Source organism: Leptonychotes weddellii, chromosome 5 (genome assembly GCF_054177405.1).
Source record: "Leptonychotes weddellii isolate Sample4059 chromosome 5, ASM5417740v2, whole genome shotgun sequence".
Lineage (NCBI taxonomy): Eukaryota > Metazoa > Chordata > Mammalia > Carnivora > Phocidae > Leptonychotes > Leptonychotes weddellii.
Genome location: NC_138373.1, coordinates 101,770,458 through 101,798,449, shown reverse-complemented (window position 1 = coordinate 101,798,449; position 27,992 = coordinate 101,770,458). Strand labels below are relative to the sequence as shown.

Sequence of the window (27,992 nt, the reverse complement as noted above, 5' to 3'; positions counted from 1 at the left end):
CTGGAAGGGCCCCCCAGGAGGCCTGCGCACCTCAGTGGTGTCGATACCGTTGTTCACAGCCCAGGTCGCCTGGAAGTACTCGAGCATGCGCTGCTTGAGGGGCTTGGGGATGCGGTGGATGCGGATGTAGTCGCGCAGGTCCCGGGTGCGGCTGTGGTACAGAAAGCGGCGGGCGTACATGCGCTGGATGATGGCCGTCACGTTCCCAAACACCACCGCGTGCATCAGGGCTGGGGAGGGTGGCGACAGGGGGTCACCTCCAGGCCCGGCCTGACACCACGCTGGGCACATCTGTCCTCTCCCCCCGCCCCCACAGGCTCCTGGGCCAGGCACAGGCCACTGTGTGGCACGGAGTCCTATAGCCCAGGGGGGCTCCCTTGGCCCTGGGTCTGTGTTCCTCGGGTCCCCCAAAGCAGAAGAACCTCTAGGAAGGACCTGGGGACCCTGGGGGAGGCGGGGATGGGGGCCGCCTGGGGTCAGAGGTCTGAGAGTGGGCGGGAGAGCAGCAGGCCTCACCGCCAATGAGCATGGTGCAGATGGAGAAGATCTTCTCAGTGTCCGTGTTGGCGGACACGTTGCCGAAGCCCACGCTGGTGAGGCTGCTGAGCGCGAAGTAGAGGGAGGTGATGTAGGCGCTGCGCAGTGAGGGGCCGCCCAGGAGCTCCAGTCCCGTCCTGTTGGCCTCCCCGCTGACGCTGCTGCAGTTGTCGCCCTGGCCCGAGCTGTTCCCTGCAGCGGGGCTCTGGCCCACCAGGTAGTAGGGGGTCTCCAGTCGGCGGGCCAGCTCCTGCAGCCAGCCTGGGGGAGGGGACGGGCGTGCCTGAGCCTCAGACCGCAAGGCCTGCATTGCAGGCCCAGGGGTGCCCACTGTCCCTGCCCCAGCCCCGCGGGGGACACGTGGACGCAGAACCACCGCCCATGTCTTCCCGCCGCTCTGCCAGTCCAGCACAGCCCCGCCCGCCCCCTCAACCCCGCCCCAGACAAGCACGTGACCACGAGGCTGTGGCCTCCCCAGCCGGGGGTCTGTCGGTGCCGAGCAAGGAGCACACACCCTCTTCCCCGTGGCTGGCACGACCCCCAGGAAACAGGCCCAGCTGGATGCCACCTCCTCTACCTCGTCCACCCAGACTCCTCTTGCTCCTCTCGGCTCACCTGCTCCGAGAACCGCCTCACCCTCACCCGGCCCCACCACCGCCCAAACCGCCCAGCCCCCCGTACGCGCTCTCAGGCACGCCGACGTGGACGCGCGCGCGAGCACCGCCAAGGCCACGGACGTGCTCGGCACAGTCGAGAGGATGAGGACACACACGTGTGAGCACATTCACAGGTGCACGGCCACAGCCACTCACACGGAAAAAGCCTGTGCGCACTTGGGAGAGAGACAAGGGCACACGGGTGCTTGCGCTCGGACACCCAGGTAGGAGGTGAGCACGAGCACACGGGTGAGCACACTCAAAGGCCACCGGCAGGCAGGCACCTGTGCGCGCACAGAGGCTCTTGAACACACGTGCGCACACGGGCCAGCCTGGGACATCCGGCCCAAGCTGGAGAGTGCTCCAGTCTTGCCATCGATCACACGTTCCCTGGCCTGGCCTTGGCAGGAGGTGGGGCTGTGTACTGGGGTCTCTCAGGAGCTCTGGCTACTCAGAGTCACTCGGAGCCTAGCCGGAAGGTTGTGGGAATTCTCGGGTGTTGGATGGGGGTTCCTGGGGTCCACAGGGGTCCCAGGGGTCCTGGCAGAGCCGGGAGTCAGGGGAGCAAGGGAGAGAGGGCAGATCCAGAGTGGAGAAACAGAGGGCAAGTGCAGAGGTGGGCTCAGGACCTCAGGCTGCAGTGGAACTCGCCTCTCTGCATGCACTCTGCTGCCCCCCACCTGGACACACCCAGCCTCCCTGCTCCACACTCTCCTGAACACCTTACACACTCTGCTCCCCGAGATCTCCACACCCCTCCTCACCCCTGGAGCCGTTCATTCAGCAATCTCACAAACATGTGCCTCATGCACAAACCTGAGTGCCATATGATGGGGCTCAAACTGACATGCTATGGGTTAGGGCTAGAGGGCTTCCTGAAAGAGGGAACACTGGCGCTTGGTCTCAGAGGATGGGTAGAGTTTTGATTCAAAGAAACTAAGAGAAGGTTGTTCCTGACCTAGGGGAAGGCCAGAGTGGGCCAACCCTAGAGATGGAGACAAGTGCAGGCAAATAGCTCCGCTTAGCTAGCATGTGGGGTTCACACTGGGGGCGTCAAATTCTTAGAATTTGGTAAGATAGGTTAAGGCCTGAGCCAAGGTGAGGACTCATCCTCCTGTGAAAAACTCTTCAGCCGCTATTCAGTTGGGCCCCTGACCTGAAGCCAGTTGCCAGGTAAGGAGGGTGGGGGGCAAGGGGTGAGAAGCAGGAGGATGAGGGGAGGGTGGCAGAGGGGGCTGTCCTCTCTGTTTTGGCTGTGGGGCGCTGGCAGCTCCTGGAGCTGGTGGTGTGGGGAGGCTGTTCTGGAGGCCGGTGGCTTTCGTACTGAGAAATGCCCCGAGGGATCTCCCTCGGTATTTAGTACCATCTTTTGAAAATCCAGCCCATCTCCACTGGGCTAATGGGAATGGGGGGAAGGGACTGTGTCCACACCATGGCCAGAGGAGCCCCAGAACCAAGGCAGAGAAGCCGGGAGAAGGTGCCTCCCACCAGGGCTGAACCAGGAGGGGGCGCCACTCGCCCTCCAGACATGCCTTCTGGGGCTGGATTCTGGGAGGTCTGGGTGTGGCTCTGACCCCGCTGGGGAGTAGTTTCTCTGGAGAAAGGAGGAGACGATGATGTGAAGGACTTGGAAACTCCCCTAATGTGAGCTCGAATCAGCCCAAAATAGAATGAAATCACTCGAAAGCTTAGGGTTCAAGGGTGCTAGAATTAACATGTGTATCTGCAAAACAGCCTGCCTCCCACCTGCCCATGTTCTCCATGGTGGGACTCAGAGCCCCTCCAGGAGCCAAAGATATTCTTCATGTCAGCTGAGCATCCTCTGTAAGGGGGTCAGAACAAGGAGCCACATGGATGCATGACTCGGAGCATCTGGGTCCTGTTTGGGAGCGAACTGACCCGGGGATTTGGTGTCTCAGCCCACTTTGGGATCAGGGTCCTGCATCACAGCTATCTATCTTCCAGCCCATTGACTGTGTTTGCTGGGTGGCCGTCTGACCCCAGAGCCGCCTCCACCACAGCATCCCTCCGGGAAGGGCAGGTGCCAAGGGCAGGTGCTGACACTGCCTGGAGCATCCCGGTTCCATGTGCTCAGCAACTAGAGCTTTGGGGAATATCCACTGGGCCTCTGGGCCACACATCAGTCTCCATGGGCTTGGTGAGAGAGGATTTGCAGGAGCCTCCTCGTCCCTGGGAACAGATCAGAGCATGTTTCTAAGGCCCACCTGCGCTCCTGATGATCCCACCAAGGAGCAGATGGTCATGCCAGGCCCGTTGAGCAGCTGGCCTGTTGCCCGCTGACTAGACCGGGCACCACAGGCCAGTTACTGGGAAGCCACGAGAAGGCTGGAGGGCATGGGAGGAAGGACGTGTGTTCGGTGTTGGAGCCTCAGGGTATGCAGAATTAGAACAGGCTGGAATGGAAGGGTTTGGAGTTAGGGGGAGGATGGAAGCTGAGATGGTGTAGGGGCTCGGGCGGGATCACAGGCACTAGGTGAGGGGAAGAGAGGGGCCGGTGCAGGCGAGGCTGGTGAGGGCCGCACTGCTCAGGGCAGAGAAGTAGAGCAGTTCAAAGGAGTGTGGTTAGCAGGGTCGGGTACCACAGGACTTCAAGGAGATGAGGGTTTGGCCCCAGAAGGTCCCCGTGACCTGCCAGTTGCCATTTTGGGTGGAGAGGTGGGGGTGGGAGCCTTCCTGGCAGGAGTTAAGATGTGAGTGGGAGGCGAGCAGAGGGAGAGTGGCAGTGGAGGTGAAGTGAAGGAGAGTGAAGACACCAGTGGGGCGCTGAGAAAGGCTGCATTTGAGGCCTGGGGGAGGGCGGAGAAGCAGCTGAGAGAGACGGGCCTAGAGGTAAGGAGAGCGGGGCAGGGCCTCAGCAGGCGGGGCGCACGGCCAGGATTCCCGGAGGGTGCTGGGGAAGCACCAGGCATCAGAGGCGCCCAGGAGGGCAGCGGCTCCACGCACGCCTTCTCCTGAGAGGGGTGCGGTTCTCAGCTGGGCAGGGGCCTGGGGAATGGGACAAAAACTAAGGCCACAAGGAGACTATGATGGCTGAACGGGACCCCCCTGGGCAGCCCACTGGGCTTTCCCCACTATGCCCAACTGCTGAAGAACAGGCCTGCCTCAAGAGCGTGGCTCTGTCACGCTCACACCCGTGTGCACACACACACCACACACGCGCGCGGGCGCGCCGGCCCCCATTCTCCTCGCAAACACATCCGCACTTGCCCGAATGCCCCGGATACGCCTGCAGAGGCAGATCTGCACACGGATCAGCTCACACACACACACTTCGACTCACGTTTTCCTGACGTACATGCTCGAGCAGACATGCTCCCCTGACACGGACGTACACCCCCCCGCCCCCCGGAGGCCTCCAGTACCGATCTCCGGCAGCTCCGAGGCACTGCTCTCGATCTCCCGCTGGCCAATGTAGAACCAGACGCAGGCCACCCAGTGGGCGAGCAGGGCGAACACCGCCATGAGCAGGGTGAGCACCACGGCGCTGTACTGGGAGTAGCGGTCCAGCCGCGGGAGCAGGCGCAGGAGGCGCAGCAGCCGCACCGTCTTCAGCAGGTGCGCCCCAAAGTACTGAGGTGGGGGGCACGCGGGGAGGTCACCCCAGGGCCGGCCCCACCCACCCTGCCCCAGAGCCCACCCAGCCCGGCCGCACTGACCACATTGACCTTGAAGGCATGTAGCAGGTCGAAGGGCAGCGCCGCGATGACATCCAGCAGGAACCAGGTGGTGACGTAGTGGAGGCAGATGGACTTTGGGGCAAACACCACCTGGCCCGACTTGGACACGAACGTGGTGCGGAAATTCAGCACGATGTCTGCAGGAAGTCCGGGTGGGACTTAGCATGGGGTAGAGGAGGAGCCACACCTTACTGGGCACCTGCTCAGTATCTGACACTGTCCTGGGCCCCCGACCATCTTCCTTCTCACAGAACTCTAAAGGGTGGACATTGTTGTGCCTATTTGATGGAGGGAGAAGCTGAGGCTTGGAGAGGCAACGATCAGCTCAGGGTCCGATAACCCATTAGCAGTAGAGACATGTTTGGAACCTAGGTTTGATGTCAAAGCCCACAGGTCTCAAACAGGGGGAGGACATGGGGGGCACTCGTCAGCAGGCACGGAAGCCATGCGGACTCTGCCCATCAGAGCCCGAGGGGTGCCCGGTGCAGGGTGGGGTGGGAGGCACAGGGCACACGTACCAAGAATGAAGAGGACCTCCACGGCCAGATCACAGACGCTGGGGGCACTGCGGGCGGCGCTGGGCTCCCGGGCTGTGCTCACACACACGCTGTAGGGCACGGTGACAGCCACGTAGAGGGTGGCGAGCAGGATGAAGCCGTCCCAAGTGGCCCTCAGTGCCCCACAGTGCAGCAGGATGAAACGTGACTTTCGGATGGCAGCTACTTTGTACTCGGGCAAGTTTGGCTTCTCCCCAAATACCCCCTGAGTGAGGCAGGGCAGGTCCGGCCGGGAGGACAGGAAATTGGCAGAGACTGAGTTTGGATAGGGCCTGGGACAGGCATCCACCTTCTTTCTCTCCCTGCATACTCAAAGCTACCTCTGACACAGGCATTAGAGTCCCCACGTTAGAGATCAGAAGACTGAGGATCAGGGAGGCCAGACTTAGCTGAGGTCACACCACTGCTTGGGGGAGGAGCCAATATTGATCCAAGGCCCATCTGCCACCAGGGCCAAGACTGTATCTTTGATGGATCAGGCATCTGACATTCCTTCCCTCCCTCATTCACAACCCCCTAAGCGCTGGTAGGGCCTGGGTGGTCCCCTGGACATCCTCCCTCTGGTGGGCTTCGTTCCCCTCCTCCATCTCCTCAGCTTGCCCCTACCCTGCCCCCCAAACACACACCCTTGTGCGCAATCCACCTTATTGAGCTTGTGCTTGCCCTTGGGCTGTTTCTGCAGGTGCCCAGACAGGTGGTAGAGCACAGCCCGGCTCCGCCGCCGGTTGGCATTGAAGCCTTTGGTTCCTGCCCGGCCATATCGGCGCCGGCCACCACCTGCAAAAGAGGGGCCCATGAGGATGATGGCGGGAGTGCCTGCACACCCCAGCTAGGGTCTTGGGTGTAGGACACCAGTTGCTGGCCCATGAGCTGGTCTGACTCATGGACCAGTTAGTCTGTTTAGAGTTGGGGGCTCCAGCATCCTCATTTCTAGGGGCATTAGCCAGCCCCCGCAATGGGCAGTCCTGTGGGTGCTTATAGACGCTCCTCCCCATGCCTGCTTCCAGCAGAAGGAGGTCTGGATCAAGGCAAAGGCAGGAGAGGATCTCCATAGGGAAAGGCCTGAGAGAGGAGTAGGGAGATGATTCCCAGGGCTGGGGTGGGGAGTGGGGAATGGAGAGTACCCCCGGCATCCCCAGTGGCAAAGCCAGCTTCTGATGACAGCTTTCTGAGTTGGTCAAAGGCCTCTGCCAGCCCTTGGAGGATACACGAGGGCTTTAGGATGCCTTTTAGGAGGATAAAAGCGGGCTTTAGGGATGCCTGGGTGGCTCAGTCAGTTAAGTATCCGCCTTCGCCTCAGGTCATGATCCCAGGGTCCTGGGATTGAGTCCTGAATCCGCACCTGGCTCCTTACTCAGTGGGGAGCCTCCTTCTCCCTCTGCCTCTACCTACCTCTCCCCCTGCTTGTGCTCTCTCTCTCTCTGACAAATAAATAAGTAAAATCTTTAGGAAAAAAAAAAAAAAGCAGGCTTTGGCTGGAGCTCCGAGTCAGGTCTGTGGGAGGGAAAGGAACCAGGTGGATCTGCGCTTAGCCCCACGAATTGGTCAGAAAAAGGTACCTCAGTGGCACTAGGGGAGTTTGCTCTCAGTTTCTTAGCAAAGTGGACTTTAAAACTCCCAACTCTGGGGCACCTGGGTGGCTCAGTCGGTTAAGCGACTGCCTTCGGCTCAGGTCATGATCCTGGAGTCCCGGGATCGAGTCCCACATCGGGCTCCCCGCTCAGCAGGGAGTCTGCTTCTCCCTCTGACCCTCCTCCCTCTCATGCTCTCTGTCTCTCATTCTCTCTCTCGCAAATAAATAAAATCTAAAAAAAAACAACAAACCTCCCAACTTTGTCTCAACTGGTCTTTTGGAAACAAGCTTTCCATACCTGGGCACTTGGAAATGAGGGCAGCATAGGCCTCTCACCCAGCAAAGCAGGAGTTAATGAATGCAAGGGGGTGGGGGGACCCACAAGCCCGAGCTGGGTGCCAAGGCCCCGCCCAGGCCTGAGGTGCCCAATGTGCCAGCCAGCCAGCCACAGCAGCTAAATGAACAGCGCCACAGGCACCCACCTGTCTCCTTCCAGTTGTCGGGGCCCCCTCGGTTCTTGGTGTCGCTGATATCCTTGTGAGAGACCAGGAAGAGGGCCACCTCCCCTTTCTCATTCTTTATGGGTATCACATCCAGGAGACACCAGAATGGGAGCCCTGGGCACAAAGACAGACTCAGCCCAGCTCCTATCATCACCTTGCCCGAGGTGACAGAGGTCCCACTGCCAGCCCTGGCCAAGACACAGGCAGGATCAGGGCTTTCCTGGGGCGGGGGGCAGCCTGGCTCCACTTAGGACAGGGCTTGATGGAACAGGGTCGGGGAAAGCAAAGGAGAGCAGAGATGACCATCAGACATGTGTGTCCATAGATCTGTCCTGCTGAGATGGGGACATTTCTCTGCTCGGGTGAGAAACCCAAGATCGGAAATTGAGTAGAGGCTGAGGCTAAGGTGAAGATGGAAGAGAGAAGCCAGGGGCAGTGGATGGGGTGGAGAAGGAAATGGGTAAGTGGGAAGATGGGGGGAGATGGGGAGATGGAGATGATGGGGATGGAACACAGGGACCGTAGATGGAGTGGGTGCCAGGCTGGGTGAGACCTCAAAAGTGAGGTGGGCTGGCCAGGTGGCCCCTCACCGCTCTTCCGGTACAGGATCAGCTCAGCCTTGAACTCCTTGTGCTCATCCAGGGCCTTGCGGATCTGTTGGCGGACAAGCTCACTGGTGTCTGGCCCATAGAGGAAGGAGCAGGCACAGCCCCGCTGCATGACCTCGGCCCGGGAGAACCCCGTGAGGTCGCAGAAGCCATCAGAGCAGTAGACCACGGGGAAGAGCCCCGCCACCTGGGCGTTGCCCAGCACGAAGTTACTGTCTGCAAGAGAGCACCTCTCAGAGGAGGCATGGGGTGAAGGGGCCCAGGGTCTACCACCCCTCCTTTCCTAAATGCCTGCAACCAAAGTGTGGTGTCACAAAGCCCAAGAACCGTGTGTGTGTGTGTGTGTGTGTGTGTGTGTGTGTGTCTGAGCCTGGGGGTTAGGGCAGGCGCTGTTTATAAACAGAATCAGTGTGTCGCCTATGTACGGAGTCCACTCCTAGCAGTGTGTGTATGTGTGCACTCAGGACTCAACACATGTGAACACAGAGGTTGGTGAATGCAGCCCTGTGTGGGAACTGTGCCCTCCGGACTGTGTCCTGAGCAGCTTGGGGTAAGGGTAGGGTTGGGTTGCCCCAAGGGAGGACTGCACAACCAGCTCTAGGCAGCCTAGCCCTACTCCTACCTCTGCCAGGTTTGCTCATCAGCTAGGTACCCAGGGTGGCTGTCTGGCTCCTCTCGCTGGGACCCACCTGGATGGGAGGCAGTCCAGGCCACCTTCCATTCTGCACCCCTTGTGTGAACCCCAGCTGCCGGACCTGGCTCAGGAATTAGTGGATGTGATTGAGAATGGGGGTGTAAGAATTGTAGCTGAACAGCACAGCCTGGAACCAGGAATGTATTGGGGAGTGGAGGGCACTGAATCAGCAGGCTGCAGGAGCCAAGCGCAGGGCAAAGCAGATGGAGAAGCCTGTGTGTGTGTGTGTGTGTGTGTGTGTGTGTGTTTGGAGAGGGGGTGCTCAGTGATGGGCTCCCACCCCCTATCAGAAAATGCAAGACCATGGAGGACTATAGGCAGAGAGCTGGGAAGCCCCACTGGGGGGTGAGTGTGAGGGAGAAGAAGAGGGGAGGGGGTTTGCACCACTTTCCATGTGTTCAGAGCCCTGGGAACCCAGGATCCAGAAGCTCTGGTCACCTACTCCAAACTTCCCCAGTCTTGGTGGGAGTACCCAAACCTAGCTTTTTGGGTCTAGAGGGGTTCTGTAGGTTTGGGCTGGAGAGTTTAGGCGGTGAGGTGAGCTTGGACTAACACTGCGCTCCTAATCCCGCCTACTCCATCTCCTTTTGCAAACCTCTTTTCTAAATCCGTCTTTTGAACCCTCCGGTTGTCCCTGAGCACCGCTCCTCTGCCTCCCCCCCCACCCCCGCCCCGCCACTTCCATGGTAGTCGGTAGGATAGCGCCAGACACAGGGATGGGGTGAGTTAGACTGACTAGGTCGGGGTTCGCGCCCTCGCCAACAAATGGCATCCTGGGCCCCAAACCCGGAGACTTCTGGCTGTTTTTGCCCAACCTGGGGCAGAGTGGACCCTGAACCTTTGGGAAACGGCGTCTGGAAGGAGATAGTGGTCCCGGCTAAAAGCGGGGCACTGGGGCGGGAAGGTGAGAACAGAGGGCGCCAGGCCGAGATGTCGGGGTGCGGGACCTGCGGGAACCCTGGCAGGAAAACGACTTCTCTGGGAGCCAGCGGGGCGAAGGTCAGACTCACGCGTGCCGTCGAAGCGCGTGGCGATGGTGTCCAGGAAGGTGTTCTGCGGCGCCAGGAGTCCCCGCATGGCCGGCATCTTAGGCGGCCGTAGCCGCCCGCCCCATCCCTCCGGGGCGCGGGGGCTCAGCACCGGGGGAGGGCGCCCAGCTCGGCCGCCCCCCGCCCGGCCCCGCGCCCCCTAGCGAAGCCGTCGGAGGCCGAAGCCCACCCCGGGTTCGCAGGCCCGGCCAGCAGCCGGTGCGCGAGGGGGCGTCCCCGCCGTCGGGGCCCGGAGCATGGCGCGCGGCCTCTCGCGTCCTGGCCGCCCACGAATCCCGGGCTCCGAGCTCGGCGCCCGCTGCGCTCTCTGCACCTTCCGCTCGCGGCGGCGGCGGCGGCGGCAGCGGCAGCGGCTCCCGTTTCGGCTGCGGGTCGGCTCCCGCTCGGGCTCCGCTCGGCGCCGGGTTCCCGCAGCTCCCTCCGTCTGTCGGGGAGAGGCGGCAGCCTCCCTCCCTCCCTCCCTCCGGCGCCCGCCGCCTGCACCGGGGTAACCATGGAGACGGGCACACCCAGGCAGGGCCGCCTCCTTAAAGGGACAGGCCTCCCGCCTAGGGATCTCCTCCCCTCGGGACCTCGGTGGGGGGCAGGGGAGGCGGCGGCCCTTCTACCCCCGCCGCGGCGGCCGCCCGAGCCGCCCCAAGCCGCCCCGCCCGCCCCTCGGAGAAGACCGGCGAGCGCCTGGTCCCGCTCGGGCTGACTCAGCGCAGGGGCGAGGCGTCTTTCTCTGCAGCATGGGGGTTCGCACTGAGCCTCGCAGACTCTCCTCCCCCGGAGGGACCAGAGGAGAGCTCCGGCGGGGGGTGAGCGGCTGGGGTGGGGGTTGTTTTAGAGGACGCTTTCCCCGAGGAAAAATGTAGTGGGAAAGGGGGCTGGGCTACTGGGCGGAGGTGGGGGAGGCCGGTAGTAGGCGGAGGTTGCGGCCCCTGGAGGGGCCCCAACTGTACAGGAAAGTCTAAAAGGAGATGGGGAGGGCGGTGTCTAAACACAGCCTCTGGGCATCCAGGCCATTCTCAGTCTCAACTTGACCCTCATCACTGGGCCGTGCAGCTGCAGGCAGGAGCTGTCAGGAGACTGGAGGGTGGGTAGCCCTGGAAGTAAGGTTGAGACGCTCTCCGTGAGTGCCGGTGTGTGTGTGTGTGCGTGTGTGTGCGCGCGCGCGTGTGTGTGAAGGGTGTGGGAGGGAGGGGAGTAGCCCTAGGTCCTTAGTCCCGCCCCTATATTTCTATTATTTGTCACCTTTGGCCTCTGTCACGCTGCTCCAGAAGGTCAGGTTGCAAATAGAGCGGACGGGTAGGACGTCAGTCACTGGGAGAACTTCCTAAGCCCGTGCGTGTGGGTGCCTGCGAGCGGGGAGTGAGAGGGACCCAGCCTCCGCTGCCCCACCCCCTCCAGTCCCGGGGAACTGGGCTCCGCGCTGTAGGGGGCGCGGTGGCCGCAGGGACCCCCTCGGGGGAGGGAGGACGGGGGAGGGCCCGGGCGGGGCGGAGTGGTGCGGGGCCGCGGCGGCAGTCTGCAGCTCGTCTCGGCGCTGCGTCGGTGCCCCCAGCCTCGCTCTGCCAGCGCCGCTCCTCCTCCCTCCCACGATTTGCCAGCGAGCGCGGCTACCGCCCGCGCGCAGAGGAGCCGCCGGGGCCGACAGAGCAATTTGTTCCCCGAGGGAAGCGGGAGGCCCAGCACCGCCACCACTCTAGAAGACACATCCACAGCCACCAGCATCGGAAAGAAAGGAGCGTCACCTGCCCCACCCCTCTCTCCAGCTGCTACAAGGGCCAAAGCCCCAGACACCTGTATTTAAATGAGCTGGTGCTTTAGGAGAAAGGGGAGGAAGGGTCCTCCTCCGCAAGTCCTCTGAATCCTGGAATCCTGCTCCCAGGAAGAATGACCCCAAGGAACCTGCAGATCATGCTCCCCACGCCCACCTCCACAAGCAAGGTCAGCTCTCCCCCCAAGCCCATCAACGTGCCCTCCACTATGTTCAAACATTCTACTAGGAGAGGGTGCAGTTTAGCAGTCACCTTACTTGGAGACCAGACAAGGCAGTGGTTGAAAGGGCCCAACTTAGTCTGACAATAGCCCTGCCACTTGCTGTCTGTGTGATTTTCCTTCTGGGGCCCCATTTTCTCCTTTGTGAAGTGGGGATGGTAATACATGATACCTACCTCAGAGAGCTGTTGGGAAGATTACATGAGTAAAGGACTTAGAACAGCGTGTGGCATTTGCATCATGTAAATGTTTGTCATCTGATTTTGAATTTCATAGGGTTCCTGGGAAATAAGCAAGGTAGATACTACTTACACTCCATTCTCAAATGAGAAACAGAGGCAGAGAGAGAGAGAAAGAAAGAATGGGAGGGGGGGAGGGACTTGTTCAAGGTAACCAAGTTGGTAATTGGCAGAACTAGGGTTCCAACCCTGACAGCTTTCCACCCCCAGGTCCAGAGTCGGCCTCACTCTAGCACAGCCATCTCCCACCGGGTACCCAGAACCTCAGGCTAGCTGTGTGGGCACTCACGAGGACTGTGTACCAGATCTGGGTGGCCCTGCAGTCACGCATTTAAGTGTTCAGATTTTCAGGCTTCCAGCTTGTCAGCCTAGGCTGATTTGGGTTATTAAAGACAATGGTTTAGATATTAAGACAAACCCAAAGCAGACACCTTGGGTCGGGGTGAGCGGGGGGGTAGATGGAATGTGAGGTGCTGCAAAGAATGATAGTTCATGTTTACTGAGCATTAACTTTGCACCAAGTGCTGTGTTAAGTGCTTTATTTGGATTAATGTTCATCATAACTCTATGAAGCATTTACTGTTATAACTGCCAATTTCCAGATGAAAAGATTGAGGCCGAGAGGTTAAATAAGATGCACCGCCTCCTCCAGCAGCTCCAGAATCAACGCCTGAATCACTGTTTTGGTGCCCTGGTCCCAAATGTACTAGAAAACATACTAACCTTTATTGAATGTTACGATCACTCTTCTTATCCCAGAATGAAACTATAATGTTTTGGACTTTAAACGCCTTCCCCCACTGCCCTTCAAAGAATTTGTGGGAATGTGAGTATGGGATAGGGGTGTGGACACTGCCCAAGTCCTTCAGTCCCACCTGATTTAAGGTGACCTTTTGGCCCATTGGCAAGTGTTCAGGCATAGGGCCTCCTGCTCTCCTCCCTCTTCCACTTCACCTAGTCTCTCAGGTCTTCCTGCTGGACTTAGCCTAAGGCCCCCTCAGCTAACAGTAACAGATTCCTTGCCTCCTCCTTCCATGCCCGCCCCCCCACCGTACATCTACAATAAGGGGTGGGGACCCACATCTAGGAGACGGACAGATGGGGGTTGGGGAGGAGCTGAGAAGTGAACAGGGGTACTGGGAGGTCAGGGAGCACAGTAAGCCCCTTTCCTCTTCCATTTCCCCAACTCTTGACTCATTGGGCCACAGTGGGGAGTCACAGGGAGGGGAAGGTTGAGGGAGCCCTGTTCAGAGACAGCTCAAAGCCATTATCAAAAAGAAGAAACTCAGGAGGCTGCGTTTTGGAGCTGCTGTGGGAGGCCTGTGGGAGTATTATCTACAAAAGGAACTAGGAGAGAGAGAAGAGCAAAGCAAGGGAAAAACCGTTCAAGACACAAAAGATGGAAAAAGCACCCCATCCCCCAAAGCGCAGGCGGAGTCAGTCACTGTGTGCAGGGGGTGAGAGCAGGTGGCTGTCGAGGAACAGAGCCCTGGGCCCCTCCCCTCTCCTCTTCCCACTTTCTCCCTCCTTTCTGGAGGTCCCCAGGTCTGTTTCCAGCCTGGCTCTGTCAGCCAATGTGGCCAAGCTCTGCTTCCAAGGCTGTGTTGAGAGGTGGGAAAATCTCAGGTTTCCAAGTCAGGCGAGTCTGGATTTGAATTCTGGGTCTGCCACTGATGACCTTGGACGGGGATAGGAGTTGGGTGGGTGTTAATCTCCAAGAGCATCAGTTCCTTCGTTTGTGAAATGATCTCTCCTCAAAGGACTGTTGAGATGAGCTTAGTAGATGGTTGGGATTGTTATCAGAGTCCCCCTACGTGCTTACCCTGGCCGTGGGTGCTGGAAATGCGGAAATGAGCTCAGGAGGAAGCCTCACAGAAGGTTCCCCATTTCCACCAAAACAAACACACATTTTGGAAAATTTTGAGGCCTCCAGTACTTGGCCACTCCTTGGCGATCTCATTCTAGGTCATTCCTTTTCTGTTAATGGAGGATCCTAGCTAGGGTGAGTAAACCAGAATACATTTTCAAACGAGGGAATCCTGGAAGATACATGGTTTTATTTACACGTACGGAAGCTGCTGTATGTCATACGGCTAGTAAGTGGAGGAACCAGCTATGAATCAAGATTTGACTATGTTGACAGTTTGTTACTGTGCCATCTTGCTGGAGTGCTTTGTCCTATCCTTTGGCAAAAAGCCTATTCAAAGGGGACAGCATGGTCATTTGGATGAGCGTTCAGACAGTGACCTGTCGTGAGTGCCCACAGGGCCCAGCAACCCGGCCCCCCAAACCATGGGGAGCTACTGCGGTTGACTGCTGGCTCCCCAGCCCCGTGGGGAGGGGAGTCTACAGCAGTCCTGCCTGTGCCGGGCAAGGGAGTAAGTCTGAGAAATCTCAATCTCAATCTGCATGTTCTAGCAACACCAGAAAACGGATTTGTTTGAAATCTAGTTATAGAGAAAGCCTAACTGGGTTAAGTTGAAGAGAGACATAAAAAGGAGACCTGACTTTTCCCTGAGGAATCAGAGTGGGTGGTATTTGTTCCTGCTGTTTTGACGGCAGTGAAGGGGCGGGCGGGCTGGGGAATGGTTGTGCTGGCGGCAGTGATGGCGGGTGAGTTTCCTTCCCCAGTAACATCGTCAGATAGCGTCTCCCCCTGGGTGAGGAGCAGAGCCGGTAACAAGGCGGCCCCAGCACCTGGACGGAAAGAACGTTCCCTGACTCTCCCCTGGGCAGCCCCAGCTCCGGCCTCACTCCCGCGCACTGCTATGCTGCTGTTTACCTTGGTCAGCACCGTCGGCCTCTGGCCTGCACCTCCCCACCCCCCCCACCCCCGCCGAGAGCTCGGAAACGGGAGGTGACGGCGGGCTTCTCTGACGGGTATGGCAGACAGACAAGAGGGGTATGGAGCACACCGTCCTGGGGGGGTAGGCACGCAGGAGAAAAACTACAGAAGGGATAGCGTGACGGAGTCATTCTTTTTTGACCTTCTTTCTAGGTCTGTCTGGCTGGAGATAGGGGAAGTCTTTCACACTCTTTTTAACAGGGCAGGAGAGACGGAAAAGCAAAGGAGTTCTGCTGAGTGGATGTTCAGCTTGTCACTGGTTAGCTCAGGCACCAGGGTGCTGACCCGCAGCACCTGGGTAGCGACGCCCTCCCGCCCCTCCAGGAAGTAGTTGCCATTGTGTCCACTTACAGTTCAGGAAGATGTGACGTAATTTGCCCAAGGCTAGTGGGTCACAGAGCTAGCAAGTTGGGAAGGCAGAATTAAAATCCAAGTGTATGTCTCAGAAGTCCTGGGTCTTTTCCCTCCACCACACTGCGTAGCCACCAGGCACGACTTCCAAGAGTTTAAAGAGCTAAGAGCTCTGTTTCCTTCACCGGCAAAGTGGCTGAGGAAAGACCTGGAACCATTTATCTTTGCCTCCGAACTCAGCATAGTGCCCAGCACACAGTAGGTGCCCCAATGTTTGAAGGAAAGAATGTGCTCAGGTGGCTAATGCAACCAGACGTCGAGCCTGACTGACCGAACAGTCTCGTTGTTCCGGCTACCAGGATTTGCTCTGGTACTCCGAACGGGCCAAACAGTGACAGCAGCTTCTTTTGGGTGACCTCCAAATATATACTGATTTGAACAACTTTTTCTCCCACGAAGTGTGCTGCCTTATAGATATAACCCCACCGGGTGGGATAAGAAGGTGGGTTGAACCCTATAAATCAGGCAAGACAGATCCTCATTTTGTTAGGTCAAGTGGCAGAATTTCCAGGGGGCAGCACGTCATTACTTCACTGATCTCCGAAAGTACAGGTTCGTTCACGGACTGGTAATCATCACTGCTGGCTGGCTTCTCCAGGTCACTCCCAACCTAAAATAGGTTATCTTGCTTTTCCCCATACATGCATTCGTACTCACATGACTGCACCCTGGCTTGGGATTCTGAAATACGAGGTCACCGTATCTTAAGTCACTGAACAAAAGGCCTGACCATTCTTTGGTCTAGTCCTATTGTAAGCCCAGGCCCCAGCCCTCAGCGCAGTGCTTCGTGCACTGTACTCACCAGACAGGGGGGCTCTTTCATGCAACACTACTACCTCCTAGTATCTTATTCAATGTGTCAGTCATCCCAACTAGGGTATCAGCCCCTTGAAGGGCTGTAGTTTACTTATCTTTACCTCTCCTTAGCTTCCAGCTTAGCAGCTGTACAAAGCACTCCCAAACGTTGTTGATGAAGAGTGTAAATCCATGCATCTGTAAAAGGGCTTTTTCAATAACTATATGGCCCAGCAACTCCATCCTAGGAATCTACCCTGAAGATATACTCACAAGTAAAAATTATATATGTATTATAAGATGCTCATTTCAGCAATACTTATGATAACAAAAAACTGAAAACCATCATTAGGGACTGGTTAATTATGTTAAGTTTATACAATGGGATATTATGTAGCCACAGAAAGAACAAGGTATATTTATGAATACTGACATGGAAAGAGATTTAAGTTGTATACACTTTTTTTTATTTTTAAAATTTTATTATTTCTTTAAAGATTCTATTTATTTATTTGACAGAGAGAGACACAGCGAGAGAGGGAACACAAGCAGAGGGAGTGGGAGAGGGAGAAGCAGGCTTCCTGCTGAGCAGAGAGCCTGATAAGGGGCTCGATCCCAGGACCCTGGGATCATGACCTGAGCCGAACGCAGACGCTTAAGGACTGAGCCACCCAGGCGCCCCCCCCCCTTTTTTTTTAAAGGTTATTTGAGAGAAAGGGAGGGAGAGAGTAGGGGGAGGTGCAGAGGGAGAGAATCCCCAAGCAGACTTCCCGCTGAGCGAGGAGCCCAATGCGGGCCTGATCCCACAACCCATGAGATCATGTACATGAACCGAAACCAAGAGTTGGAGGAGGCCCAACCAACTTAGCCAGCCAGGCACCACAACCCTGAGATCAAGAGTCACATGCTCTACAACTGAGCCAGCCCAGTGCCCCTCTTCAAGGTGGTTTTGACAAACATGAGGCCTCCCATCCACCTAGGAGATTAAATACAGTCTTGCCTGGATACAGGGAAAGACCTCATAATCCTTCAAGGTCACTTCAATCTCTGGATTTTCTATCAAGTATAGAAAGGGAAGCAATTAATCAGAAAAGGAGGGCTTCTCCCTGACACCCAGCAGGCTGATGGTGTTGTTGGACAAATTCCCCCAAATGAGGTGATCAGCCCTTTAGAAAATGGCTTCCTAGTATTCCTTGACTACTGTTTTCTTTACTGAAAGACACACACACACACACACACACACACACATTCTCTCCCTCTCTCAATCTGTTCAACCAACCTGAACTCCGGCAGCTGAGCTGCAGCCGAAGAGCCAAGGGAAGCCCTGAGGCGGCTAAGTTCTGCCCCACTGCCGCTTGCAGGCCGGCCTGCAGACTCCAGAGAAGGAAAAAGCTCTGCTGTTATTCAGTCATAGATGCTGGGGGTGGTGTGGGGTGGAGGAGTCTGGCCCCAGTGCCACCTGCTAAATGCAGGCGCTCAATTACACCGTTACACTCGCTACGCCTGTCAAGGGGCAGGCAGGCCTCGGAGGAGAGGGGTTGCCTGGGAGAGTTCCTGGCAGCCGGGGTTTTTCTCAACTGGCAAGCTTCCTTTGGAAAGTCACCGTTCCCTATACACAAATCCTTTCCCACAAGGAACAGCTGCATTTGCTCATGCTGGCCTTTACATTTTTGTCTGGTGCCGAAGCTAGGCGGTGGACAAATGACTCAGGAATCAGCCACCCTCATTTAAGGCCCGAACAAGCTGCCCAAGTGACTTCTGCCCCACGAGGCCCAAAGAAACCCGGCTGATGAAATGAAGGCATTTGCTGTTGTGAGACAAAGGTGGGAACATTTACGCAGTTGTTTTTATTTATTCAACTATAAAGACCGCGGCAATTTTCTGATGGGTAACACCTTAGATCAACACTAATTATATTGCTGTAAATGTGGTTGAGGATCAGAAGAGGATTCAGGAACAAGGGAGAACAATAACAACAAAAATCTTCAAACACTGAAACCAAGAAATACTTGTTTTTTCCTTTAATTAAATGCTACTCTCCCACTGATTTCCCTAGACTGGTCTGCAGTCTAAGGCGATAGGAAAACAAGGCTTTGGGCATTCTGAAGAGACGGCGGGTGAAGCTACGGGGCCAAGCCGGAGACTGGAACCCTGATCTGAGGGTCAATCTCAGGTACGTTCTGGGAGCAGAGGCAGATTCTCAAACGTTTTCTAGTGTTCCTTCCTTTTCACCAATTAAATGTCCCCTTCTCTGGCTAATTCAGTGCAGGACACAATCCCCTCACTGCCTTTCCTGGTCACACTGCCGTGTAGAGGGCACCTGACAGGAATGTGTGGCTTCTGCTTAGCCTGGAGACGCAGCTGGACTAGCTCTGACCCACCTCCTCCTCCTGAGAGCCTGAACGGCAGGGAAGTGCCGAGGAAGGCCTCTTCCGGCAACTGAAAGGCCCTGTGCACCAGGAAGGGCACCGCTGACCCTTGGGAAACCTGGTATCAGTGGCCTGTGATTCCGGGTGGAAATGACCAATCAGAATCAATCCATATCATTGGGAAAGGTCAAGGGAAAAAACAGCTTCCCCTCCAAAAATGGTAAAGAGGAAACGAGGAGAGAAGAAACCAAAAATATTTAGAATGGCATAAAAAGTGATATGCGTAAACTTCTTTTTGTTATTACATCTAACTATAAGTTTCCTAATAAGTCCAGTTACCAAGTTGAATTGTGTGGGATAGAGGAGAGAGGCCAGCTGGAACCTCAAGAGTTCACAGCCCCAAGCTGAGAGGTCCTAGGTTTGCGCTGGGGGAGCCCCTTTTTGAATGAGGGCTTGGGTGGGCTGGTCTCCATGCTGGCTCCAGTTCCATTGGTCCCTGCAGAGTGGGCCTGGCCCCGTTCACTAATGTTTCCTGATGCCTGGGATGGAGCGCTCTGATACCTGGAACCAGATGAATACCATGAACTATTTCTGTAACGACCCATACTGTCATGTCGCCCTTGGTTCATGGGGTCATTGGACTTTTGGCCTTGTGGCCTGTAGCCTTGTGCTCCTCGTCTGTTCCCCGGCAATACCTGAGGATAAAAGAATACAGTGCTCAAAACACTCTGGCATTATGGCACCCTGTCTGTTCCAGTTCAGCTTCCAGGAGTATTCTGAAAGCCTAAATTGTGGTATTCCACACTTGGGACTCAGTTATCTCTCAAGACTCCCAGAATTGTGTCAGCCAATCCAACCTAGCCACTACCCCAGAATTAAGAACTCCTTCGCTACTTTTGCCCCACCTTTCACCCCTAGGCTGTCCACTGGAGAGGAGAGTTCACTTTTCTTTAGCTGGGCACAAGAAGAAAGCTAAGAAGGAAGAAAGAACATTCTTTGGGCTGTTCCAACCCTCAATTGGGCAAGCATCTTATCACATGGCTGAACTCTGTGGATCACAAGCCATTTGTAAAGATAATGAACATCTGGAATAATAAAAGAAACATCATTATAATCTGCTTTGCTATACACCACCAGCCATAGATTAAATCCTGCTGCTGTGATATTTAGGACATCTTTCACATTACAACCCAGAAGGCTTATTACGGCACAGGGTTTTATTTTTGTCCTCCGCTTCCAATGTAATCCCAGTTCTGCACAGCACTGCCTTGGATTGCTCTTGTGTATCTTCTTCAAATAGGAGAAGAAACTACGGATTATGCTTCAACTTCCTGGTGTTCGCCCCCCACACCAGCAGGTTCACGCTCTCTCCCTGAGATACTCCACACTGTGCTTCCAGGGAGCTGCTGCCGCCGACACACTCTGCAGAGCCTGCCACTCTGCTGTTCCTCCACCTCGAGATGGGGGCATGGCTCCCTGGGTGACTACTTACCAGGCAATACTACCTACAATAGCTAGGACTGCCGCCAACTTGAGAAAGTCAGCAGTCCTGGCAACAGGAAATCTAAGCTAGCTGGTGGTTCGGAGCAGACGTACCAAATGCTTTCTCGAACTAACTGGGGCTGGAGGGATTCAAAATAGGTGTGGAATGGGCATCAAGAGAGGAAGGTAATGGACTGAACTGTCAGCATTTAAACGGTGACAACCTGGTAACCTTTCTCTGTCACTGGCTTAGTGGGGCAGCTGGGTTACCTCCCGATGAGGCTGGAAGGGCCGGCCACTGGAGTTTGCCGTGGCTGCGGGAGTCTCTCCTGGTGCCGAGCTCTTCTTGTTAGCGCCTGTAAGGCTGGGGGCAGAGGCCCAGGTGGACGAGGAAGCAGCAGAGGCATCACACGGGCTACTCAAGGACACAGATGTAATTGAGCTGTGTCGGGATCTGGTTGAATAGCTGTTCTTTGGATGGGACACTGAATGAAAACATGAGGAGTATGTTGTCATATGATGGGTAAGGTTTTCCCTATTTCTTCATTTCACAATAAGCAACTTAAGATAAAGAACTGTCTACCTGAGTAGTTGTAAAGGTAAGCTTATAAAATGGGTAACAGGAAGCAAAATCTCCCTTCTTCCCTCTTCTTCCACTCCTTCCAAATCCTCACTGCTTTGTTTTTTGTTCAAGTTTTTATTTAAATTCCAGTTAGTGAATCCCCACTGCTTTGTAAAGGAACGCTCAGAGACAGGAGAACAGTGTAAGAGCAGAGTAATCGTTCCCCCACCAACTAATGACTTCTCAGCATTTCCTACTAAACTCCTGGTTATGGCTCCAGCAGCTGACTAAGCCTAGGAACAATAGTATGGGCCATATGCTCAGTTTCCTATGCGGGAACATTCTGAAGTACTGACTTCACAAAGAAAGAAAAAGGTGAATAAAAAGCTAAATCCTTTTCTAAAAAAATTTGTATGATGCAAGATATAAATAATCAAGATTAGTTAAACATGAACAGAACTAGTCTTTACAACAAACATGTATCTTCCCAAGGTTCTTTCCGCAAAAATAATCCCAAATTCAAAATACCAATGTAACTGAAAAATATATTTTCACTTCAAATTTTGTCAGAATTCAAGGACTTAAAACTACCTCTTACATTTTTTTTTCTTGGTTTTAAGCCTGGACTGATGCTGAGGTCACAATCACTGCTCTAGGTCCAACCTTTCACTTTTCTACTGACACAGAAAGAATAAAGGAGCTGAGCTCAATGTTTGACTGATGTGTCCCTATAAGCTCTCAAGTTAGGGGAGGGCTCCCCCTACCCTTACAGCCATTATTTAAGCACCTTTTCTGCGCCAGGCTAGGCAGATATTGTTATCTCCACTTGGGAGAGGAGTGAAATGAAGCTCTAGAGGTTAATGTAAAGGCAACGATTCAAACTTGGTCTGACTCCAGAGCCCCTTAACATCGCAAATTTAGAGAGCTGGAAAACCCCCATCTTCTGAGCTCAAAGACTCTGCATCCGGTGACTTCTTAGGTATCTCAGAATTACTTTTCACAAAAACAAGCAAACCAAAACCCAAGAGGCACTAAAGACAAATCAGTGGAGAAGCCACAACTTCAGTCTCTGATGAGCAGGGTCTTCTCATCACCATCTCTAGTACCCAGAATCTCTCACCATCTTACCTTGCCCAAATGACTCAATGTCCTTCTTTAGGGTCTCTACGTCACAGGTGAACCGGGCTACTCGTCCCAGATCCTCATCATATTTACGCTCACTGACAAAGTGCTGGGGAAAGGACAAAGGAAAGCCTCCGGGTGAGACAAGCAGTAAGACAAGCAGAAACTGCAGCTTGCTATATAGAGATGAAACAGAATTATTTCCTGCTGCCTTTTTTTTACTGCTTCAAATTTTGCAAAATGGCCATCATATTACCTATGCTGGGTGACTGACGAAATCCAGTCATTTTCTTAAGGCCCAAAGAGAAATCTATTGGGGAGCTTTATGAAATGCTCCATGATGGCCAAAGCCCATTAGGTATAATCAAGAGAAATAAATTGTAGAGATAGAAGAAAAAGTTTATAGTAGAGGGCCATCTTTCCACTGTTGGCTACTCTCCACATTGTTCCATTTTATACAGAGGCAGCAAAAATGCTCATAAGTTACAACAATGATACCATGTAAACAGATGGCTTGGTGTTCTTTAATAGGAACTTCCTTAGGAAACCCACTTCATCCCTTTATGAAGTAGGATTTGTTATAGTCCTCAAAATGGGGACAACTTCCTGAGATGGAAAATCATTCATGTGAAAAGCCAACCTTGCAAATGAGAAGGGTTTGTGCTGCAAGTAATTTAATCCTTTTGAGCAGACTGAGCTGAAAAGTAATCAACCCCTTGGGTCAAAACTAACTAGAAACTGTGGGACAAGAAACATGTCAGGACTAAAGTGCTTCTGGGGGTGTCTTTCAGTAAACAATCTCCAAGGTAGCCTGGGATCTTTTTTTTTTTTTTTCCCCAGATGAAAAGGAGGTGAAAAAGACAAGTTAAAGGCCTAGATATAATTTACAAGAACTAAACTCCTCAGAACAGCCCTCTGGCAGGTGGTCTAATTCAACTCTGGATTTTCAAGGGGTATAATCAAATGCATCAGATTCCTTGGGATGGATCTAGAAGCAGTAAATGGGAAAGGAGACATCAAAATTCCCTCTGAGCCTTGAAGTCCTAAAGCTTCAGAGTACACTGTGGCTTAGGAAACATGAACCTCTGTGACATAAAGCCTTCAGACATGTAATATCAGTCGGAGAGTAATTCTGAAACAAATTCTAGGGTTTGTTGAGCCAGAGACATAACAGGAATGACAGAAATAAAATGATCTGGAAATAAGACATTTAAATTGCACCGCACCCACTTCAGTACACTGAAAATGTGGAGAGAAACAGATCCTTAGTCAGCCTGCAGAAATATTTCTAGCAGCTTTTTAACCACGTGGGAAGGAGAACAGATGAAGCCTGTGAGAGCCAGAACTCTCATCTAATTCCAAAGGGGTTTCCGGCTTCTCCCGGATAGTTGAATGAGACTGACTGGCATCAATGTGAAGATGACTTTCTATAATTTTTAGTAATATAGATCTAGTTAATCAGAAATGGTAATTTCATATTGGCATTGTTTTGCTATTTCACCCCAATAGAGTTTAAGGGAGAAGGAATGAAAGACTGGCTCAGAATGGTGACAAGGATACCTGGAAGGGCTTATTTGATCTTCCACCTGTTTTCACTTTACAAAGACTGTGAAACAGCCCCTGCAGCAAGTGCCCCTCTTAAAGATGGCAGAAAGTCTCGTGTGTTCCAGAAGAGCAGAGGTTAAGGGCTTAGGAGGAGGGTCGGCCAACTCCCCCACAGCTCACAGGTTATCATTTAGAAAGCCAATGTCTACCACTACCCACGAACACCTCAACCTCTTTCAGGTTTCCACCCTTAGTCTCAGAAACACTTGCTCTTCATATAAGAATTCAAAATGTATGAGTGTTGAACCTCGGTCATCGTTATAAACAGATTACAATATAATCAAACTGCTCATTTTTCTTATAAAATCAGAATCAGGGGCACCTGGGTGGCTCAGTTAGTTAAGTATCTGCCTTCGGCTCAGGTCATGATCCCAGGGTCCTGGGATCAAGCCCCGCATCGGGCTCCTTGCTCATCAGGAAGCCTGCTTCTCCCTCTCCCTCTGCCTGCTCTCTCTCTCTAATAAATAAATAAAATCTTAAAAAAAAAATCAGAATCAACCAACCAACTATTTAAATATTTACTGATGGGGCGCCTGGGTGCCTCAGTTGGTTAAGTGACTGCCTTCGGCTCAGGTCACGATCTCAGGGTCCTGGGATCGAGCCCCGCATCAGGCTCCCTGCTTGGTGGGAAGCCTGCTTCTCCCCCTCCCACTCCCCCTGCTTATGTTCCCTCTCTCGCTGTCTCTCTCTTTGTCAAATAAATAAATAAAATCTTTAAAAAATATATATATTTACTGATTATCTACTATGTGCCAAGGCACGATGCTAGGTGCTGGAGATGTGCCAGTTCCTGCCATTGTAAAGTTCACCATCTAGCTGAGAAGACAGATCAGTCAGATGAACACAAAATGATAGCTATGCTAGGAAGGCACAAAATAGGGAATATGACAGGAAAGTCAGGAAGCATGAGTAGGTCCTGGTTATCTGTGTGCTGGGAGTGGGTGGGGGGTGTGTTTTGTACAGACTGAAAAGCATATGCAGTAGCCCTCTAGCAGGAGGGAACAGAATATGTTTGTGGAAAGGAGAAGCTAAGATGGCCAGAGTATAGAGAACAAGGGGGGACATGTGTGAAATGAGATGATGGCAGAGCCAGACCCTGCAGAGCCCTATAGGCCATGTTAAGGATTATAGTCTTTATCCTAAAAGCAATGGAAGGTTTGAAGCGAGGTGCGAGGAACAGAGGGCTGGGGAAGGTGGGGCAGTGGCAAAGTGGCTGGGTGGAATCAGTTAGGAGGCCATGACAGAAGGCCAAATGAGAGATAACAGTGGCTTGACCATGACGGTGGTGGTGGAGATGAGGAGAAAAGGTCAGAGCTGAGATTTGGTAGGAGGTCAAATGGACAGGGTCTGCTGATAGATTTAATGTGGGAAAGGAGAAATTTTCTAAGGTTTCCAGGTTGGACACCTGGGTAGATGACAGTACCGCTTCCAGAGAAAGGGAACATGGAAGAGGGCCAGATTTGAAAAGGGAAGATCTTGAGTTCAATATATGAGACATGGCCATGAATTATGGAGATCTGCTGCTTCAGTCCCCGAGGGTAAAAGAAAGGCAGAAAGTTTTACCTTGATATCAGCTCTGAGCTCAACCAATTGCTCCTCTGACATTCGAACAGCCACATCAGTCATCTTCTTTAGAAGTTCGGCTTTCTTTTGTCGGCTGAGCAAAATTTCCACTGTGGAGAAAAGGAGAGTATGACTCTTATGTTCTGCTAAGTAGGATAAAGAAGAATTGGAAATATGGGCCTTGCAGTATGTATTTGGACAGCCAAAGGCTTAGCTGCCCACCCATCCAGAAAATGAAAATACCAAAGGTCCAGTTTCCACCTTCTTGAGGGACTCTGAAGGCAGTTAAATGGTAAACACTTTTTATGAATCATAAAGACTCATATATCATTTGTCATTTCTCTTTCTCCTCTTCCCAGTCAAAAAAAATTCTTTTAGGGCGCCTGGGTGGCTCAGTTGGTTGAGGGACTGCCTTCGGCTCAGGTCATGATCCTGGAGTCCCTGGATCGAGTCCCGCATTGGGCTCCCTGCTCGGCAGGGAGTCTGCTTCTTCCTCTGACCCTCCCGACCCTCCCCCCTCTCATGTGCTCTCTCTCTCTCAAATAAATAAATAAAATCTTTAAAAAAAAAAAAATTCTTTTAATCAAGAAACCTATGAATTAAAACAGAAATATGTACCCAGGGTAAAAAAATTCACCTAGAATAAATGGGTATAAGATGAAAAGTAAAAGTGTCCCTCCTACTTCTAACTTTGTAGTTGCCTCAATGGAAACCAATGTTAACAATTCCGTATGGATTCTTCCAGATGTATTCTAGGCACACACAGCAAATCTTTCTCCCCTTTCCCCCTCTTCATGGATGGGAATATATCATACACGTGGTCCTTTCCTTTACCTTAGCTATTTTTACTTAACATATCTCAAAGTTCATTCGCTATTAATATGCTGGATATCCCTCACTGGTTAACAGCCACGTTGTATTCTACTATGTGGCTACACTATCATTATTTACCAAGTCCCCTAACGGTGGAGATTTAGATTGTTTACAGCCTTGTAAGAAGTATATTCTTTGGCATGCTCCTGGATATATAACTCAGATATGGCCATGGAGGACAAGAGACAATACAGGGGAAAAAATTCTCTCAGAGTAGAGGACCAGGGGCTATATAAAGGATGTGAGCAAAATAAATCCTCCAAGGAAGCAGAACTAGGAGCTGCCATATGAACAAAGGAACTTTCTCTATTAGAAGGGCAGGGACTCTGCTATTCCTGTCCAGTAAGATTGGATCACTGCTTTTCCAGGTGGGAATTTTTTACTATAGTTATCCTCTTCTTTCTCTATCTGCATGACATTGGAGGAGGGGGGAATTTTACTTGTCTTTTAACTTATGGGACCCCAGACCACAACATGCCATATTCAGACCTGTTGAAAGATCTGAAATTACCCAGCAGTCCTGGACTTTCAACTGAATATTCTAACTAGATGAGTCTTTGGAGGTGTTGCCATTGAGAAGGAGGTGAGTGTGTTCCCATTTTTTAAAAAAAGAAGGATGTCGGGTAGTTGAGGGGTGGACTGTAGCAAAGACTATTAGCCACCGCATATCCATTCTCCTCTTCTTCCTACTGGAAGTCCAATGTTTTGGGTACCAATCTGCTTAGGTAAAAATCTACATTTCTTGGCTTTGCTACAGATAAGATAATTGTGTTATCACATGACTTGGTTATGTTATCACATGGTTTGGTCACTGAGATCTAAGCAGAACTCACGGGGCGGGGCTTACAGGACAACTCTTTAAAGAAGTCTTAGCCAGCAGGTAACATTTTGCCTCTCCTCGACTGGAGCCTTAGGAGGTATCTTTTGACCATAAGCACACTCTAAGGATGGCTGGGTACAAAGACAAAGAAGCCTGGGTCCCTCGTGTCATTTTGGAGATGTCTTGTCTTGCCAGCCCTGATCACTTACCTCCGGACCTTTCATTTCATGAGAGAAAAATAAACTAACATTTATTTAGGCCACTCTGTTGCATGCAGTCAAACTCAGTTCCTAACTGTTATACATAGAATCCTGTAACCTACTTAGAAATTAGCCAAATTTGTGTTAGAAAATAAATAGAATTTTCCAAGAGCTACATCAGGTATTCCAGAGAGCTGAATGTCTTTAGCAATTTTACTGAGCATGATTGCCCCATGCATGCCACCCATGGGGTACCCCTATCCACGGCAAGTTAATCAGTAAGAACTTTCCCAATAAGTGAGGAATGTGCCTACAAAAGTTTCTTGACACCAAGGCCCAACAGTTACAAATGATCTACTTGATCTGGCTCCCAAGATAAAACCTGTCTGCCAAATTCACTTGCTTCTCAGCTCCCACACTCTAGGATTCTAAGACAAAAGCTCAGATCTCAACATGGAGGAAATGTGTCAAGTCAGGATCTCCACACATATCAGAGGACCTAATTACATAACTTGGGACCAGTCACAGTTTTTCCAAAGGACTAGTTTCTTCGTTTACTAAATGAAAACAAAAATAGGAAAACCCAATTATCTCATAAGGTTAATGTGAAGATCATAGATGAATGAGTGAAAAAACTCTAAACTGTGAAGTACTGTGAACATATAAATTAATAAAACTATTATGTGTAAAAAAGAAAAAGAAGCACATTCTTGAAAGTATTGATAAATGAGTAATTACATTTAGTGACATTGAGAACGAGGATTTTTTTTTTAAAGATTTTATTTATTCACTTGAGAAAGTGTGAGAGAGAGCGAGACAGAGTGAGAGAGGTGAGGAGCAGAGGAAGAAGCAGGCTCCCTCCTCAGCAGGGAGCCCGATACGGGGCTTGATCCTGGGACTTTGGGATCACCACCTGAGCTGAAGCCAGCTGCTTAACCAACTGAGCCACCCAGGCGCCCCGAGAACGAGGATTTTTAAAGGTGACGTGTAGGAGACTGGTGAGGGGACAGGAATCAGGTGTGCAGAGTCTTCTAGGGCACAGGAAGAAAAGGTTCCTGTTTGCCCTCATGGTCGTGGGGAGCTGGTGGGAGGGTTTCAAACAGGAGGGAGATGGTCTGGGAGGAATGTGTAGGGGAAAGAGTGGAGGCTTGAGGGTGGAACTTCAGGAGATGGAGGAGGGCTGGTCAGAGAAACAAGAAGACTAGGGAGAGTGGGCTTAGAAACCCCGAGGGAGCACAGTTATCAGTG

The 27,992-nt window shown here is 52.8% G+C and overlaps 2 protein-coding genes across 8 annotated transcripts in view; both read right to left on the bottom strand.

Moving 5' to 3' along the window:
• The window catches only part of KCNH3 (potassium voltage-gated channel subfamily H member 3), a 17,628-nt gene extending 7,299 nt beyond the window's left edge, over positions 1-10,329 (bottom strand). Inside the window, 10 exon segments of the mRNA XM_081821621.1 lie at positions 1-21; positions 23-230; positions 517-798; positions 4,577-4,784; positions 4,871-5,028; positions 5,410-5,653; positions 6,092-6,225; positions 7,504-7,638; positions 8,115-8,348; positions 9,837-10,329. The exon segment at positions 1-21 is cut by the window's left edge and continues 206 nt beyond it. Coding sequence (XP_081677747.1) covers positions 1-21; positions 23-230; positions 517-798; positions 4,577-4,784; positions 4,871-5,028; positions 5,410-5,653; positions 6,092-6,225; positions 7,504-7,638; positions 8,115-8,348; positions 9,837-9,912 — 1,700 coding nt within the window. The 5' untranslated portion in view covers positions 9,913-10,329.
• Positions 10,330-17,972: 7,643 nt separating this feature from the next.
• Positions 17,973-27,992, bottom strand: part of SPATS2 (spermatogenesis associated serine rich 2) — a 141,614-nt gene continuing 131,594 nt past the window's right edge. For all 7 annotated transcript variants that reach the window (XM_081821618.1, XM_081821617.1, XM_031023700.2 and 4 more), the window contains 4 exons: positions 24,852-24,961; positions 21,690-21,792; positions 20,270-20,484; positions 17,973-19,212 (listed from right to left, as the gene is read on the bottom strand). In XM_081821618.1, coding sequence (XP_081677744.1) covers positions 18,901-19,212; positions 20,270-20,484; positions 21,690-21,792; positions 24,852-24,961 — 740 coding nt within the window. In that variant the 3' untranslated portion in view covers positions 17,973-18,900. The remainder of the gene's footprint in view (positions 19,213-20,269; positions 20,485-21,689; positions 21,793-24,851; positions 24,962-27,992) is intronic.